Source organism: Helianthus annuus, chromosome 10 (genome assembly GCF_002127325.2).
Source record: "Helianthus annuus cultivar XRQ/B chromosome 10, HanXRQr2.0-SUNRISE, whole genome shotgun sequence".
In the NCBI taxonomy this organism is placed as follows: domain Eukaryota; kingdom Viridiplantae; phylum Streptophyta; class Magnoliopsida; order Asterales; family Asteraceae; genus Helianthus; species Helianthus annuus.
In genome coordinates this window covers 176,455,199-176,469,567 of record NC_035442.2, presented here as the reverse complement: position 1 = coordinate 176,469,567, position 14,369 = coordinate 176,455,199, and the positions used below count along the sequence as shown (strand labels likewise).

Sequence of the window (14,369 nt, the reverse complement as noted above, 5' to 3'; positions counted from 1 at the left end):
TTTGATAAAACAACAAATTGGAATGATGTCCTCCTATGGTTTTCATAACTCAAATGAACCACATGCGCAACACACAGTGCATGTGTAACGTGTGGATTTACCAAGAAATGAAATGGATCAATATTTGCTGCTATGAAAGAAATCCTCATGGTATGATGATCAATAAAAGAAGTGGGAACACGAAAGTCAACTCTTTATAGGCAAAAGTCAGAATTGCAATGAAAGAAATATAAGAACTTCTTATCTGGAATTTCGTGTGATAACTATTGTTAAATGACATTACAAGAGAATGTCGATTCCGGTATATTTGTCATAAAGGAAATAAGGGAATTGCAAAAGTATATGACTTCTTTTGCAGTACCAATAATTATGACTCTGATTAGACTTTGCATTGATGGTTGTGAAATCTTGTCCCAACGTACCTCAGCGATATTCAAATCGTTTGTAGGATCATGTGGCAGAGTGCTTCTTTCTGATTAGTAGTTCTTCTACTGACGGAATTAGTATTGGTGTTATCGTACCCAATTTATATTTTCCAAAGGTCTTGCTTTGGAAATCGTGTGTGATATACTTTGACCTTTGTGGACGTATAATTTTAAGTTTCTGTGTTTTCTGGTGCATTAGCACAATTTTAGATGTTTCTTACTTGCGTAAATCGTATATGGTAATTCTTTTAGAATTTCTTTTACTTTTGATGATGTCCCAACTTAATGGGTTTCCATTGTTTATATTGTTGCACGGGTTACGAGGTAGATGATCAAACGAAATAATGTTTGATATCGGAAAAGAGATTCATGATAAAGAAATTTAGATTTATTATTGACACATCTGTTTGTGCTTTATCCTTAATTGACTTTTGTAATTTCTTATATATATATATATATATCTATATTTATATATTTCGCATGTTGTAATATACATACCTTCTATAAGGTCAATGTATTTAACATATTCTTATTTCCCAAAAACAAGTCAGATATCAGATCATGATACTATTTAGGAAATCTTGTCGCTTATTTGACATACTATGTACCCTGTCTTATCCGGTTCGCGCCGGAGAGGTAATCTCAGTATATCCGGACAAGCTGGAGAGTCTGCTACTCTATACCCAGTTTTGCCGGAGAAAATTTTCTATTTCCCATAAATAGTATCTTTTCAAGATTTTAAAAGTGCCCCTTTTATTAGGACTTTTATCCAAAATCAAGGAAATTTGTATTTTCCATAACATATCTTTATTCTAAACCAAGCAATATCAAATAAGCAAGGATTAATAGTAATTAAGTGTTATTGCTTATTTATCGTATCTTGTAATATTCTACTCACCCTTCTTATGGCATACCAATATCCATCACATTATACTTATATAAGTAATTTATCTTGAAGTTTATATTAAGGCAAAATTCTTAAGTTCAAGTTTAAATATCATCCTGAGTGCTATAATATTAAGTTCCTAATTCTCTGTTTAACCTTAGGTATTATTACAATACCTAATTGCTTAAACAAGTGGCTTAGCTTATACTAAGGCATCCTTTCTTATGTTCAAGTCTAAATGCTATCAGATGTGCTACCAGTTAATAGCAGTCTCCTAACTCCTTTATTTAAGCGTAAGTATTATTATCACAACACTTATAGGCTTAAAGTAGTGGCTTAGCTTTGATATCACCTTCTGTCACGACCCCTGACCCACCCTGGATGGAATCGGGAGTCGCGACCAGCCAAGCGGTACCGGTGGTTATTTTTGAAAACATTGCAGCGGAAATTTCATCAGGACCGTGAGTTAGGAAAAATATCAGAGTTTTAGAGAACACCGGATTTTATTTATATAGATAGAATAATTCCATGTTTTACAAAGGTAGCTTTTAATAAAAACAATTTTTTCTTTATTTAATTCAATTAATAAAATAAGCCACTTCTCGAAGTCTTTTAGTGTCGGATCCAATCCTTACTCCAATCTACTGTAATTACCTGAAACGCGTTTTAAAAAGGTTTCGTCAGCGGGAAATACTGAGTGAGTTCATTCAGGTTTTATAAAATGACTCATAGTTATAAATTACAGCATAAGAGCGATTACTATGTCACAATGGTGACAGGTCACAATGGTGACGATGGTCATACCACTATTAGGTCAATGAACCCAGATAGTGAGCGATTACAATGGTTTATATCTGCACTGTGTCACAATGGTGACTGGTCACAATGGTGACGATGGTCATATCACTATTAGGTCAATGAACCCAGATAGTGAGCGATTACAATGGTTTATATCTGCACTGTGTCACAATGGTGACTGGTCACAATGGTGACGATGGTCATATCACTATTAGGTCAATGAACCCAAAATAGTGATGATTATCCCTAGTAGGTCAATGAACCTAATTGGGAGAAAATTAGTAATGTGCACAATACCCCACTAGCCAGTAATTCAAGATATCCATGACTTAGTCCCTGTAATTATAACTTTTGAAAATAATTTGGAGTATTGTAAAACAGTTGATAAAAAGAGAATAACTCACAAACTGAGAAAAGAGAATGGACTCACATTATAAGCATGCAGTATTGAATTAACAAGCTTCATGATTCAGATTCTTCTGAGAACTAGCATCTACTTTGATTGTAAGTGTATGGGGTAGTGTTTAGTCTACTGATAAGACTAATAACCTAATTTAAGAAATGATGCACACGAAACTAGGTAAATAACTAATACAGCATTTACGACAATTCACGAGATTAAACCCTCACAACGATTAACAAAGTGCAATACTTAATAATTCAGCGGATTCACAACGAATGACAGAGTATAGTCCGAATTCGAACAGCACTCAAACATTCAAGTCGAAATCACAATGAATAACAAAGTATAAACTCAATTTGAGCGGCACTTAAACAATCGTTGGATAGTTTCAATCGATCGGACGTTGAATCGTAATAGCGATCGAGTTATTACCCTGATTGTGGCAGCGTTTCGATATTAGTGTGTGTTGTGAACGATTTCTATGATATCTCAGAGCATAATTTGAATTTGGACGTCGAATTAAAGCAGAATTTCAAGTCCCAGACCCGACTATTTATACCCAGAAAATGGTCCCCCTCGCGTGTCGCGACAGGGATACATGCACCTGTCGCGTGGCGCGAGAGATGCCAATCTACCCTAGGGTAGCCTTGTGTCCCAGTAGGCTTGCTGAGTTGATATTTCGTGAAAATTGAATTCAGACAACGAATTTAGAAGATAAATATCGATTAGGGTTTATCCCCCCTTGAGTTTTAGGGGCCCTGATCCTAATTCTGATTGTTATGAAAATTTTAGGGTTTGTGCAGAATCACTTGGGTTTCTCAATTATGGTTTCCATAATAGATAATTAACCTACTAAGTATTAATTTTAGTGAGAGTTGTTACAGATCACCTCCATTACCAAGAACAACCTATAACTAAACTCACCGACTACCTCCATCACCTGAGCACCCCTAGAGCATTTTTGAATCTACAACCAACCACCACCTTCATGTACACCATCTATCACCATGCCGCCCACCTGTCAACTACCACTGGAAACCTATGCCACCATCACCACCTCAACTCACCACTTGAAACCACCATACACCTCCACAGCAACCACCTTTAACCCCCATTAACACTACCGTCCAACAACCACCCACTCGACTAGCCATCTTCGTAGGCAACTGTTACTCCACAACTAGTAAGGTTGTAAGTTTTCTGTTCTTGATTTACAGGTTTGTTTTATGAAGAGGATAGTAGCGACTGTCATTATTTTAGATATCAGGGTTTGTGGTGGGTTTCCTCATATCAAAGAGAGAAGGAGAAAGAGAGTAAAGAGTAGAATGAGACTTTGTTTGTCTTATAGAAATATTTAGGTGGTAGCAGACAATGGATGGTGGTGGTGGTAGTAGGTTGGGGTAAAATATAGTGGCCGATGTTGGTGGTGGTGGAGGTTGTGATGGTGTCACATAAGCAGTTACGTCAGCAAATAACTAAGTTTTTGTCCACTTTATTATAAACTAACTGGGTTAGACCTCAGTTACAAAAGGATTGGTAGAGGAAAATAATTTGCAAGTTGGGATTATTAGGATAAATTTATTAAGCTAAGATTATTACTAGCCAATATGTAAAAACTAAGATTATTAAAATCCCATATCCCATAAAATAAAGAATCTCATTTTAAAACAACTAGAAAAATCAAGAAAGCTTTTCAATTGAAAAATGCAAACAACCAATGACCCCCTTTACAATTACAACTAGCAATTCGAAATAGCGAAGCACCAAATCCATAACAACTATGATTTTCCTTACTTTACCTTTAAAGATAAAAATCATGTTATCTGAGAAAAAAAAAAAAAAAAAAAAAAAACATTTCAATATTTTTCATTTTAAAGTATATTTGTGATATATTACACACATATATTATTATATATATTACTTTGAAGTGATGATTGTAGTTTTTGAGAATGATTCTCCTCCAAAGAAATCTTACCACCGTAAATCACTTTAATCATGCCTACCTTTTTATTTAAACCTTGAATTGATATGACATTCTTAACCCGTCCTTTTCATTCAAAAACACCAATATTTTTTAGGCTACTCGGTATGGTGATGGTCCATCCTTGGAGGATGATCCGCCACGTAGGCGCCACGTCATAGTCCTCCAAAGATGGTCCATCCTCCAAAACTAGAGGGCATGGGAGAATGGTGCTAGATGATCCTACCCACAAAACTATGTACAAGTATTAAAGCATAATGTACAAATCCCACAAATAAATAAACAAACAAACAAAAGAAATGGGGCCCACTGTTTGCTCCGTCCTGGACGTCCGAAAACCGACGGAGACGACGGGCGACGATGGAGGCGGCATGGATGGATGGCCGGCGACGGATGAGGACGGTCCAAAGCCGATCCCCATATCGTATAGCCTTACACATATATTACTTTTAGTTATGTATCAAGGAAAAACGATATTTTCAATTAAATGTATATATATACACATAGATAATAGAAAGTAGAAACGTACCAATATGCAAAAATCAAACTTTTTTTTTCACTCATTTTAGTTTTTACTTATTATAGTAGTTGGAATAGTAATACATGGTTAAATCATCTTTTTTCTTTGCAACTTCATAGCCTCAATCCTCATTGTTACCATTATTATTAATCCTTTACTGGATAATCACATTATACTTAACAGAAAAAAATATCATTGTTACCTTATAAAGAAATAGGGTTTTTCTTAATTAATACTAAAGATTTTTTTAGCAAATTAAAATATCTGTAATAACAGAAAAATAATTGAGAAAAAAGGGGTGGAAAAAGTGAGTGCCGCATGCAAAATGGGAGCTGACAAACTGACCAAAAATTCATGAAGAGTCTTTTGAATGATGAAATCATAACCTCCTCCACTTGGACTCTTCATAATTTTGTGTTGACTTTATCTTTTTGGACTCATACAATCTATAAAGTATTATTTATAATCATTTTTCAATAAAGAAAATTTTTGATATATCAATTATATATATATATATATATAATATATATATATATATATATATACATACACACATATATATATATACACACACACAGAGAGAGGGTGACTTCATCATCAAACATTTTCTTCGGTGTCATATAAATGTACTAGATATATGGTATAAATTAAAATGTTATATACACATAAAGATACTGGAAATATAAAGTAAAAAACTTATTTAAAAAGAAAATTGTTTTACAAAAAGGAGTTATAAAAGTATTAAAGACAATGATGGATATATGTAATTATTCTACCTCGCTTTAATCTTTGATAAAGACAAAAAAAGACGTGTATATCATCAATAAACAAAATAGTTAAAGCCCACCTCATGTAGAAAAAAATTACTTAAACAAATAAACCAACCAACAAACTTTTTTACAATTACCCAACCAACATAGGTGACGTGTTTAGTTGAACTGGTTACACAAATCATGTTCATATTACATGTTTTTAAGTGTTTCTTTGGTTAGAGTAGATGTCCTTGACATAGATAAATATCTGGTTCGTGTCTTGATTTATCTACTCGGCCCCCTAATACCAAGCCCAACACGATTGTCACTCGTGGATGATTATTAATTAAAAGTATATGCTAAAAATAAAATAAAAAAAACAGATCATATCCGATTAAATGTGGACATATAAAGCTCAATGATAGTCATAAATAGTTTAAGTAATTGTCAATTAATGTATAAATATATGAAAAATTGCATTATGCATTGAGGCCTCTAAAAAGTAATCTTATACTTTTTGTTAGGTATTATGAAAAACAAAATTATGTGCAAGTGTTGTAGACACTTTAAGTTAGAGATTTTTTAATAGTAATAAAAACTATCAGTAAAAGTGTGTAGATAAATTAGATATAAGTAAATACTTCACTAACGCATCTGAAATAGAAATTAAAATCATTCTTGTTGTGCTAATGTTTTAGGGGTGTTCTTTTATATAAATTAAAAGAAAAATAATAATTTTCAAGATTTAAGAGGTAAGTAATAATGGTGATCACATGAATTCATGAGAGAAAAAACATGGGAGTGCAATGAGTTGCCCCATACTTTACACCTACAAGCTTCTCATAAATATAATACTGTATTAATTAAATTAGATATCTATGCAAGAAATCCATGACCTCAACTTGTAAATATTCCAAAAAGTGCTTTGTAATTGATTAATCACATGTCAATGACTTAACTTTTTTTAATTAGTTGTTTACCTCTAAATATGCATTATGTTTTTGTTATACAATTAGTATGTATATGCATTTAAAAGAATATTTATCAAAATATATAATTATGCATAAAAGGTTAACATTCTCTTCAAAAGTTTCACCTTTAAAACATGAAAAATGATTTATGAACAACATATGTATATGTACTACAAGGAGATTGAAACAAATGGTAAAATTAAAACAGAAGATAAAAGAAAGCAAAACTTGCATTAACAACAAAAAAACTATGTATTAAACCATTAATACAGTATTATCATCTACAAATCGTCATAAAATTAGGCTAAATCCTACTTTCCGCGGCTAAATATTGTCGATTCAACTAAACATGTATGTAATAATTTATACTTGTACGTATTAATAATTATACATAGTTTTTAAACCAAAAATCGGCAACAAAAAAACAAGATTAGCCTAAAATTAGTTCTTATTTACATAATATTTCTAAAAATAATCAAAATGATGATTATTATTAGGGATTTGAAAAGGTGCATCTCTTTGTTTTTTGCTCATTAGCTTGGGCACCACTACCTTATTTCTCACCTTCATCATCTCACTTGGGACCTCTGGGGGCCTAACTGACCTAATCAAGGCCCAGTTCACACCCTTAAAGAACTCATGCTTTTTAATCTCTATTGAACCCTTTAAACTTCCAATTCTTTTTTTAGGGTTCTTTACAAGCAACCTTGCAATAAGGTCTTGAACCTTCACCATTTCTTCATATTCTTTACTTGTACTCACACCAATTCTTGGAAAAGTTAATGGTTTCTTCAATATGTTGATAAGTGTCTTCTCATTATTCTCACCCTTAAAGGGTGTGACACCATATAATAATTCATATAAAAAAACCCCTAGGGTCCACCAATCGACCGCGCCCCCATGACCCTGACCTGAGATCACTTCGGGGGCGAGGTACTCGTGGGTTCCAACAAATGACTTTGATCTAGCGTTCACCGGTTCAGCCACTAACTCGGTGTCACATTCTTGAAACTCGATTTTTTCGGTTATTATGGTGGTGGTAGGGGTGGTTTTGTTTTTTCGGAATGAGAAACATGAAGAGAGGACAGGTTGAATTGGGAGTACACAAGAGGGTGTTGAACATTTTAGGTCATGTTCATCTTCATCATGGGTAACTTGTCTAGACGGGTCGGGTTTGGACCGGACGAGTTTGGGCACAACTTCACATTTTAGTGAGAGATCAAAATCCGAAAGCATTATGTGACCATCTTCTCTAACAAGCACGTTTTCCGGCTTTAGATCTCTATAAACTATGCCCATCATGTGTAGATACTCTAGTGCTAGCAACGTTTCCGCGGCATAAAATCTAAAAATATTAAAAAAAAATCATACGTCAGTAAACCAGACAAACAAACGTACCCAGTAATATATCACTTATATAATAAAGTATGGTCTGTCTTTATTATTTTTTTATTACAGACCCAACTTAATTATATACCAGCCTCTCAGAGAGTTAGAACACGTTCTGAGAGGCTGGTTTTAACAACATCAGCTAAGTATATACTGCACTAGCAACTTACTTAGCTGACGAAATGTTGAAACACTTCGCGGGCTGGCGTTGCCGGGCAGCATGCAAGTCACCACCGGGACAAAACTCCATAACCAAGCAAGAATAATGAGAAGCATCAAACTCGGCGTAAAGCGTGGGCAAAAACGGGTGATCCAAACCCGAAAGGATCTCCTTCTCCATCTCCGCCCTTTGCAACTTCTTCCGAATCGCCAACGCCTCTCTATCCACCACTTTCATTGCATAATAACTATTCGGTAAGCCCACAACCGGGTTTCGGATCTGGCATAGATAAACATTCCCTATATCACCCGACCCGACCCGTTTCAAGATTTTAAAGTGTTCTAAACTCACTTGACCACCTTTTTCAAACCGAAGCCGCTTGATGGCTTCCCAAGCGGCTTGGTTTGCTTTGTGTGGTTTGTGAGACGGGTCGCCGGAGATAGAGCTCCGGCGACTGCCGAAGCTCACGTTGCTCATCCAACTCCGGCTGGATTCCGGCACGGTGATGGATGAGCAACTACTTTCGTAATCGGATTCATCTCGGGTTGTGGTTGCCATGATGGCTTGAAGAGAGAAAAAGAGTGATGAATGTTTGTGTTTTGTTTTGGCATTTGAAGTGTTTATATATGTATATGTGGGGAGACAGGCTTTTATGGAAAAAGCAGTGGTTTATTATTATTTTTTTGGTTGTTTGTATTATATTTGTCTATGGTCTTTGAAAACCTTTTTGAAATCAAGATTTTAAGGTATTTTGTTTAGCTTTATAAGTTGAATAGTGCGATTAAATAAGTTCATTATGGAAAGTCGATTAGACTATTAGAGACTATTTGTCGATTTTGAACAATTATATAGAAGTAAGGGTGGTTTATAAAGTTCATTATAGAAAGTAAGGGTACTAGTTGTGTAGTGTAAAAGTGGAACGTTTTAGTATAGGATCAACTTTAGATCGGATATCTTAGGTACCACAATGAATATACATACTTGGTTCATATTTCTTACTGGTTCAGACTGTATGTTTTGTGTCCAGATATATGTTGAATGTTTCAGACATTTGCATATGAATGTTTCAGACATTTGCATCTGAATCTTTAAGCATTATACTGAGTCTGAATGGTTAAGTTCTCTTATCTGAATTGATCAGACATTTGTCTCTCAATGGTTAAGCATTATACTGGCTTTTAATGGTTCAAACTTCTTACTGGTTTAACACTTACCCGTTCAGAAGTTATCAAACAGCCCCTGAATGTGATACCTAAACTGTTTAGTTATTCATTTTATGTTACTCACTATGGGGAATCAGTACTATATTCAAGTTTTTATTAGATTTTCGTGACTGTCTGTTAAACTTTCTCTAAGTCAATAGAGTTAACACTATAAGATATTTCCTTATATATGTTTAGTTATAAATGTAGTTATATAACGTGCCAACTGGTATATTACAAGAAGTTAACGACTAAATTGAGTTCAGAAGTTCCAAAATTAAATACCATGTAAAAACTATTTTTTTAAAGATAATTAAAAGAAGATAAAATAAATATAGCTGGTATGTAATTCTGATATTTAAAATATGAAATTGTAATAATTACTTTTAAAAAACATTAGTTAACTTTAATCAAATACTATCATCATTATATTTTCACCATCATTTTCTTTCATTTTCACTCACAAATGATTTGTTACTTTTGGCCATTATGCACTAATATATAACTCGATCACTTGTATAATTATCTTGATCGTTTATAATTAAAACATCTAATGTTTTTAAATTCGTTATTTACGATGTATCGCTACCTGTAATTATCGATACAAATATTATTTAATATTGTAACAAATAAAACATACAAATATTACTATGTTTAAAACAATAGTACACATAATATTATTATATTAATTGGTGTAGATGCAATAATGTTACGTGTTGGTTTATGTAAGGACCAAGAAAACTTTTGCTAAATGTGAGGAACCCTAAAAATATTTGTAGTATCTTGCACTTAAGTTGCCCACATGTGCATCTATTATTATACTTCAAATTTCACACCACCATGTTTTATTTTGTTTTTATGTTTTCTATTTATTTACTTTTTATCATGATATGTTAGTTTTTAAGCTGTGTGTGCGTTTAGTGTGAAGTTTAAAATTCGATTACATGCTTAGGAATTTTTACTTGAGGAGGCATCCAACACATCCTTCGATTGGTCTTTTCTTTTTACTAAAATGAATATTTCATGTCACCTTTTTGTTAGATGAGATCAACGAGTTTGACGGGAACACAGCCCCTAGTTCGTGGATGGGATAGCGAGATCAACTCTGGGTTTACGAACTTGTGCTAGATAGATATATGAGATGTGATGTAGTACAAGTTGCTCTAGATATTTAATTTTTGTATTGGTTTATATCGTGGCACATTATTATTGGATGGTGGGTTAAAATGGAGTAGCGGGATCAACTATGGGCTGGTGCTTGATGGGGAGTGAGTCACAGTTCCTGCGGTGTTAGAACTCAAGGTTTTCTATTTTAGTTCAGGCAAATTTTTAGAACCGTTAGTTCCGAAGTCTCATATTCAGTGTCACAACATTTCACGTCTTTCTGACTGAGAGGCAAATTCTTTGGCTCAGAGATTTTCGAAGGCGGAAATCTAGGCGGGTATTTGTGAGTGTGACGAGGATTGGGCTCCGGGCCCGTATGGGTTTAGTTTCAAAGTTTTGAGGAAATATTGGAACTGTTTTAAGACTGACTTTTTTAATATGTTCGAGGAATTTTATGATGAGGCTCAATTCCATAGCGGGTGTACTTCATCCTTCATTGCCTTAGTTCCAAATCTGAACGATCCGACTTTGATTTCTAAATTAAGACCGATTAGCCTTATTGGATGCTTAAACAAGGTGGTGTCCAACGTCCTTGTGAATAGGATAAAAGGCATGATCGGGCCCCTGATCTCATATAAATATATAGTTTTTCTTGCGGGTCGGAGTATTCTTGAGGGTTCTTTAATGTTGAATAAGCTCATTGCATAGATGCGTAAAGCCAAGGTTAAAGGGGATGCTTTTTGAGGTTGATATCGATAAAGCTTACGATTCGCTATTGGTATTTCTTGGATTTGATAACGGAACAAATGAATTTCCCGTTGAGATGGAGAAGATGGATATCGGCTTAAGTGTCCACTGCATTTGCATCTGTTTTGGTGACCAGTTCCCCTGTTAGGGAATTTGATTTCTTCCGTGGTCTGAGGCAAAGTGTTACCTTATATATCTCTGTTGTTTGTTATAGCTATGGAAGTGTTAACATATGTTATGAAGAGGGCCTGCTCAATTGGTTTGTTTCAAGGTATCAAATGCATGTCTAATGGGTACTATCACACATTTTATGTGCGGATGATGTTGTGTTTTGGGTCTTGGTCATCATCTAATGCTAGAAATTTATGTCGATTCTGGGGCGTTTTAATTTAGCTTTAGGCTTGAAGGTGAATTTGGCAAAATGTCGTCTCTATGGGGTAGGAGTGGAAAATCAGGGGGGTGTGCAACATGGTCAAGATCCTTCATTGTAAGATAGGTTCATTTCTTGTTAAGCACTGAGATTTGCTTGTCGGAGATAACATGACCCATGTTAAAAATTGGAAACTTGCCGTGGATTCATTTAGAAATTACCTGTCAATATGGAAAGCCAACTATTTTTCTTTTGGGGGTTGCTTTACATTGATTAAAATTTTCCTAAATTCTCTCGACATATGTTTTCCTTCTATCGGGCCCCGACTTAAGTTATTAGTACCTTGGATCGAATTTGGAGGATTTTTCTATGGGGTGGTTCAGATGACAAGGCTAAAATGAATTGGGTGGCGTGTGTGAAAGTCATTTCCCCGGTGAAATATGGTGATTTAGGTTTGGGATTGATGCAAGAAGTAAATTTGGCAAAATGGTGGTGGGGATTCCAGGTGGACCACAATAGGCTATCAACAAAGATGGTGCAGACAATTCATCATAATGCCAAGTCAAGGAAATTTTATCCTAAACATGTTCTCTTCCTTGGGTCCGTGGAAACACATAAACAACAGTTTAGTTAATTTACTGAATAAAGTTATGGGATAATTGAAGGAATGCTTAGTTGTGGCTCTAAAATTATGTTTTGGAAAGATTGTTGGCACGAGTCTATCATTTCCAGGTCTCTCATCCTGTTTGTTTGCCATCTATAGAGTTTAGGCTTGGGCGGTTATTGATAGGATCTGAATGGTTGGTGGGACAGTGGTTTAGATATGAGGTTGGAGCAGGGTTTCCTCTTCTAGTGCTGAGGTATCTGAGCTGCAACAGTTGATTAGGTATCTTCGCTCGGCTGTGTTAAATCAGGAGGATGATAGGTGGTCTTGGGAGCTAGATGGGTCGAGAGTTTTTATGGTTAAAAGCCTGAAACTAAGGTTACAAAGATGGAATCGGTCTCCTATGGTGGATGCTTTTGTATGGAACAGTTGGGTTCCAAAGAAAGTTGGGTTTGTGGCTTGGCGGGATGGTTTGGACGCCTTCCTACATTCGTGGTGTGCAAAAAGAAAACATTTCCATTCCATCAGCTGTAGTGTATGTCAGAGCCGGCCCTGGGGGTGGGCGGGGAGGACCACCGGCCAGGGCATGTTTTATCGCGGAGCGCTTTTAAAAAAAATCCAATGTATTTTCATAGATGTATATAAAATATTATCAAACCCATAATTTATCAAAAAAAAAATGAGTGGCTCAGCTAGTTTCAGCGCTTTCTCTCTATGCACAGAACGCGGGTTCAACTCAATGACTCCCTTTTTTATTATTATTAATCTCATTTTCCCTATGTTGAAGCATATTGGTCCACTTAATATGAACCTGGTTATATTAATGTTCATAAAAGTCATGTTATCCATAGAAAACAGGTAATTAATTCTCTATTTCTAAAGAGGGTGGTATTTTAGTGTCAATTTATATGATTCTTCATTCCTAATGGGCTTTTGTTTAGACGTACCAAGATGAAATGGAACCTTTAATAGTGAATTGGAAGAAGGGTATGTAGCATTATCCTCTTGAAAAAATTATATGTGTAATGATGGAGGAGTTGTCGATATCCTTCGATTAATATCCCGCCGTTTAACTTCTCATTGTTAAGGCCTAAAGAGCACGTTTTTTCCCGGGCTCGGTCTTGTTGTTAGTTTAATGAATTGGTTAACATATTTTCTTTGGTGTGTTTTTCCAATCAATCTAGGAGATTTGTCCCAGTGGTGCAAGATTCAGCCTATCTTCACTGTTTGTGACCTAATGGAAAAAAAAAATCGTGCCATTATATGATTCTAATGTAAAAATAACTAAGTTGTATTTAGTTGGACTATATACAACTTGCGAAATTATACATTTGTAAACTCATATTTTTCTTATACAAAATTGATGAAAATTAGAAAATAACATGTTCATAAAAGATTTTAGTATGTACGTATAGCAATGTATCAATGTGCATATATATAAAGGGAGCATGCAAAAGAAAGCATGCAGTTAACCATAGTTAGTAACCTTACATCAAAGTTGCTCACAACTTATGTGAACCTGTCACTACACTGACCCTGTTACATTGATTTCTAGAAGTTTGTTTGAAAAATAGAATACTTACAAAAGTAATCTATAATATATCCATTCAAAGTAACTTTCTATAAACCCAAACTATAAAATATAACGAGGTCTTTATCTATTCATGACAAATAAGTACAAATTATAGAATGTTTAATGCAGTTAACTTTTCTGTCAAGATGTACAACAAGATCGCCAATTAATTTATTAATAATAAAATAATTAGGTAAATATTATTTTCCACCGTTCGAAGATGGTCAAACGTACCCTTATCGTGACTGTGAAAAGTGAAAAAAGGGACCTTCTTTCAATGGTGGCCTGAATACAAAAGCGAGGGTGCTTTTGGTAATTTTATATGGGTAGCCATAATTGCAAAATATCGATAACCAAGATGATCATAGATTTCCCGTGCTCCATTTATACACACTTATTAATATTAACTAGGGATGTGTATGAATCAGTTCGAGTCGGTTTTAGACTTGAAACAAACCAAAACGAAAATATCGGTCTTTAGTTT

The 14,369-nt window shown here is 34.6% G+C and overlaps 1 protein-coding gene across 1 annotated transcript; it reads right to left on the bottom strand.

Annotated features, from left to right (window-relative positions):
* Window positions 1-7,156: 7,156 nt before the first annotated feature.
* On the bottom strand, window positions 7,157-8,894 carry LOC110886808 (protein kinase PINOID 2). Its single transcript, XM_022134658.2, has 2 exons — window positions 8,296-8,894; window positions 7,157-8,081 (listed from the first exon to the last, which is right to left on the bottom strand). The coding sequence occupies exons 1-2, from the start codon at window positions 8,841-8,843 to the stop codon at window positions 7,202-7,204; spliced, it is 1,428 nt and encodes a 475-aa protein (XP_021990350.1). The 5' UTR covers window positions 8,844-8,894; the 3' UTR covers window positions 7,157-7,201.
* Between the last annotated feature and the right edge of the window lie 5,475 nt (window positions 8,895-14,369).

Coding starts and splice junctions, on each gene's coding strand:
- LOC110886808 (XM_022134658.2), bottom strand. CDS start 8,843: ATGGCAACCACAACCCGAGATGAATCCGATTACGAAAGTAGTTGCTCA. Junction 8,082..8,295: donor TTCAACATTTCGTCAGCTAA/GTAAGTTGCTAG, acceptor TAATATTTTTAG/ATTTTATGCCGCGGAAACGT.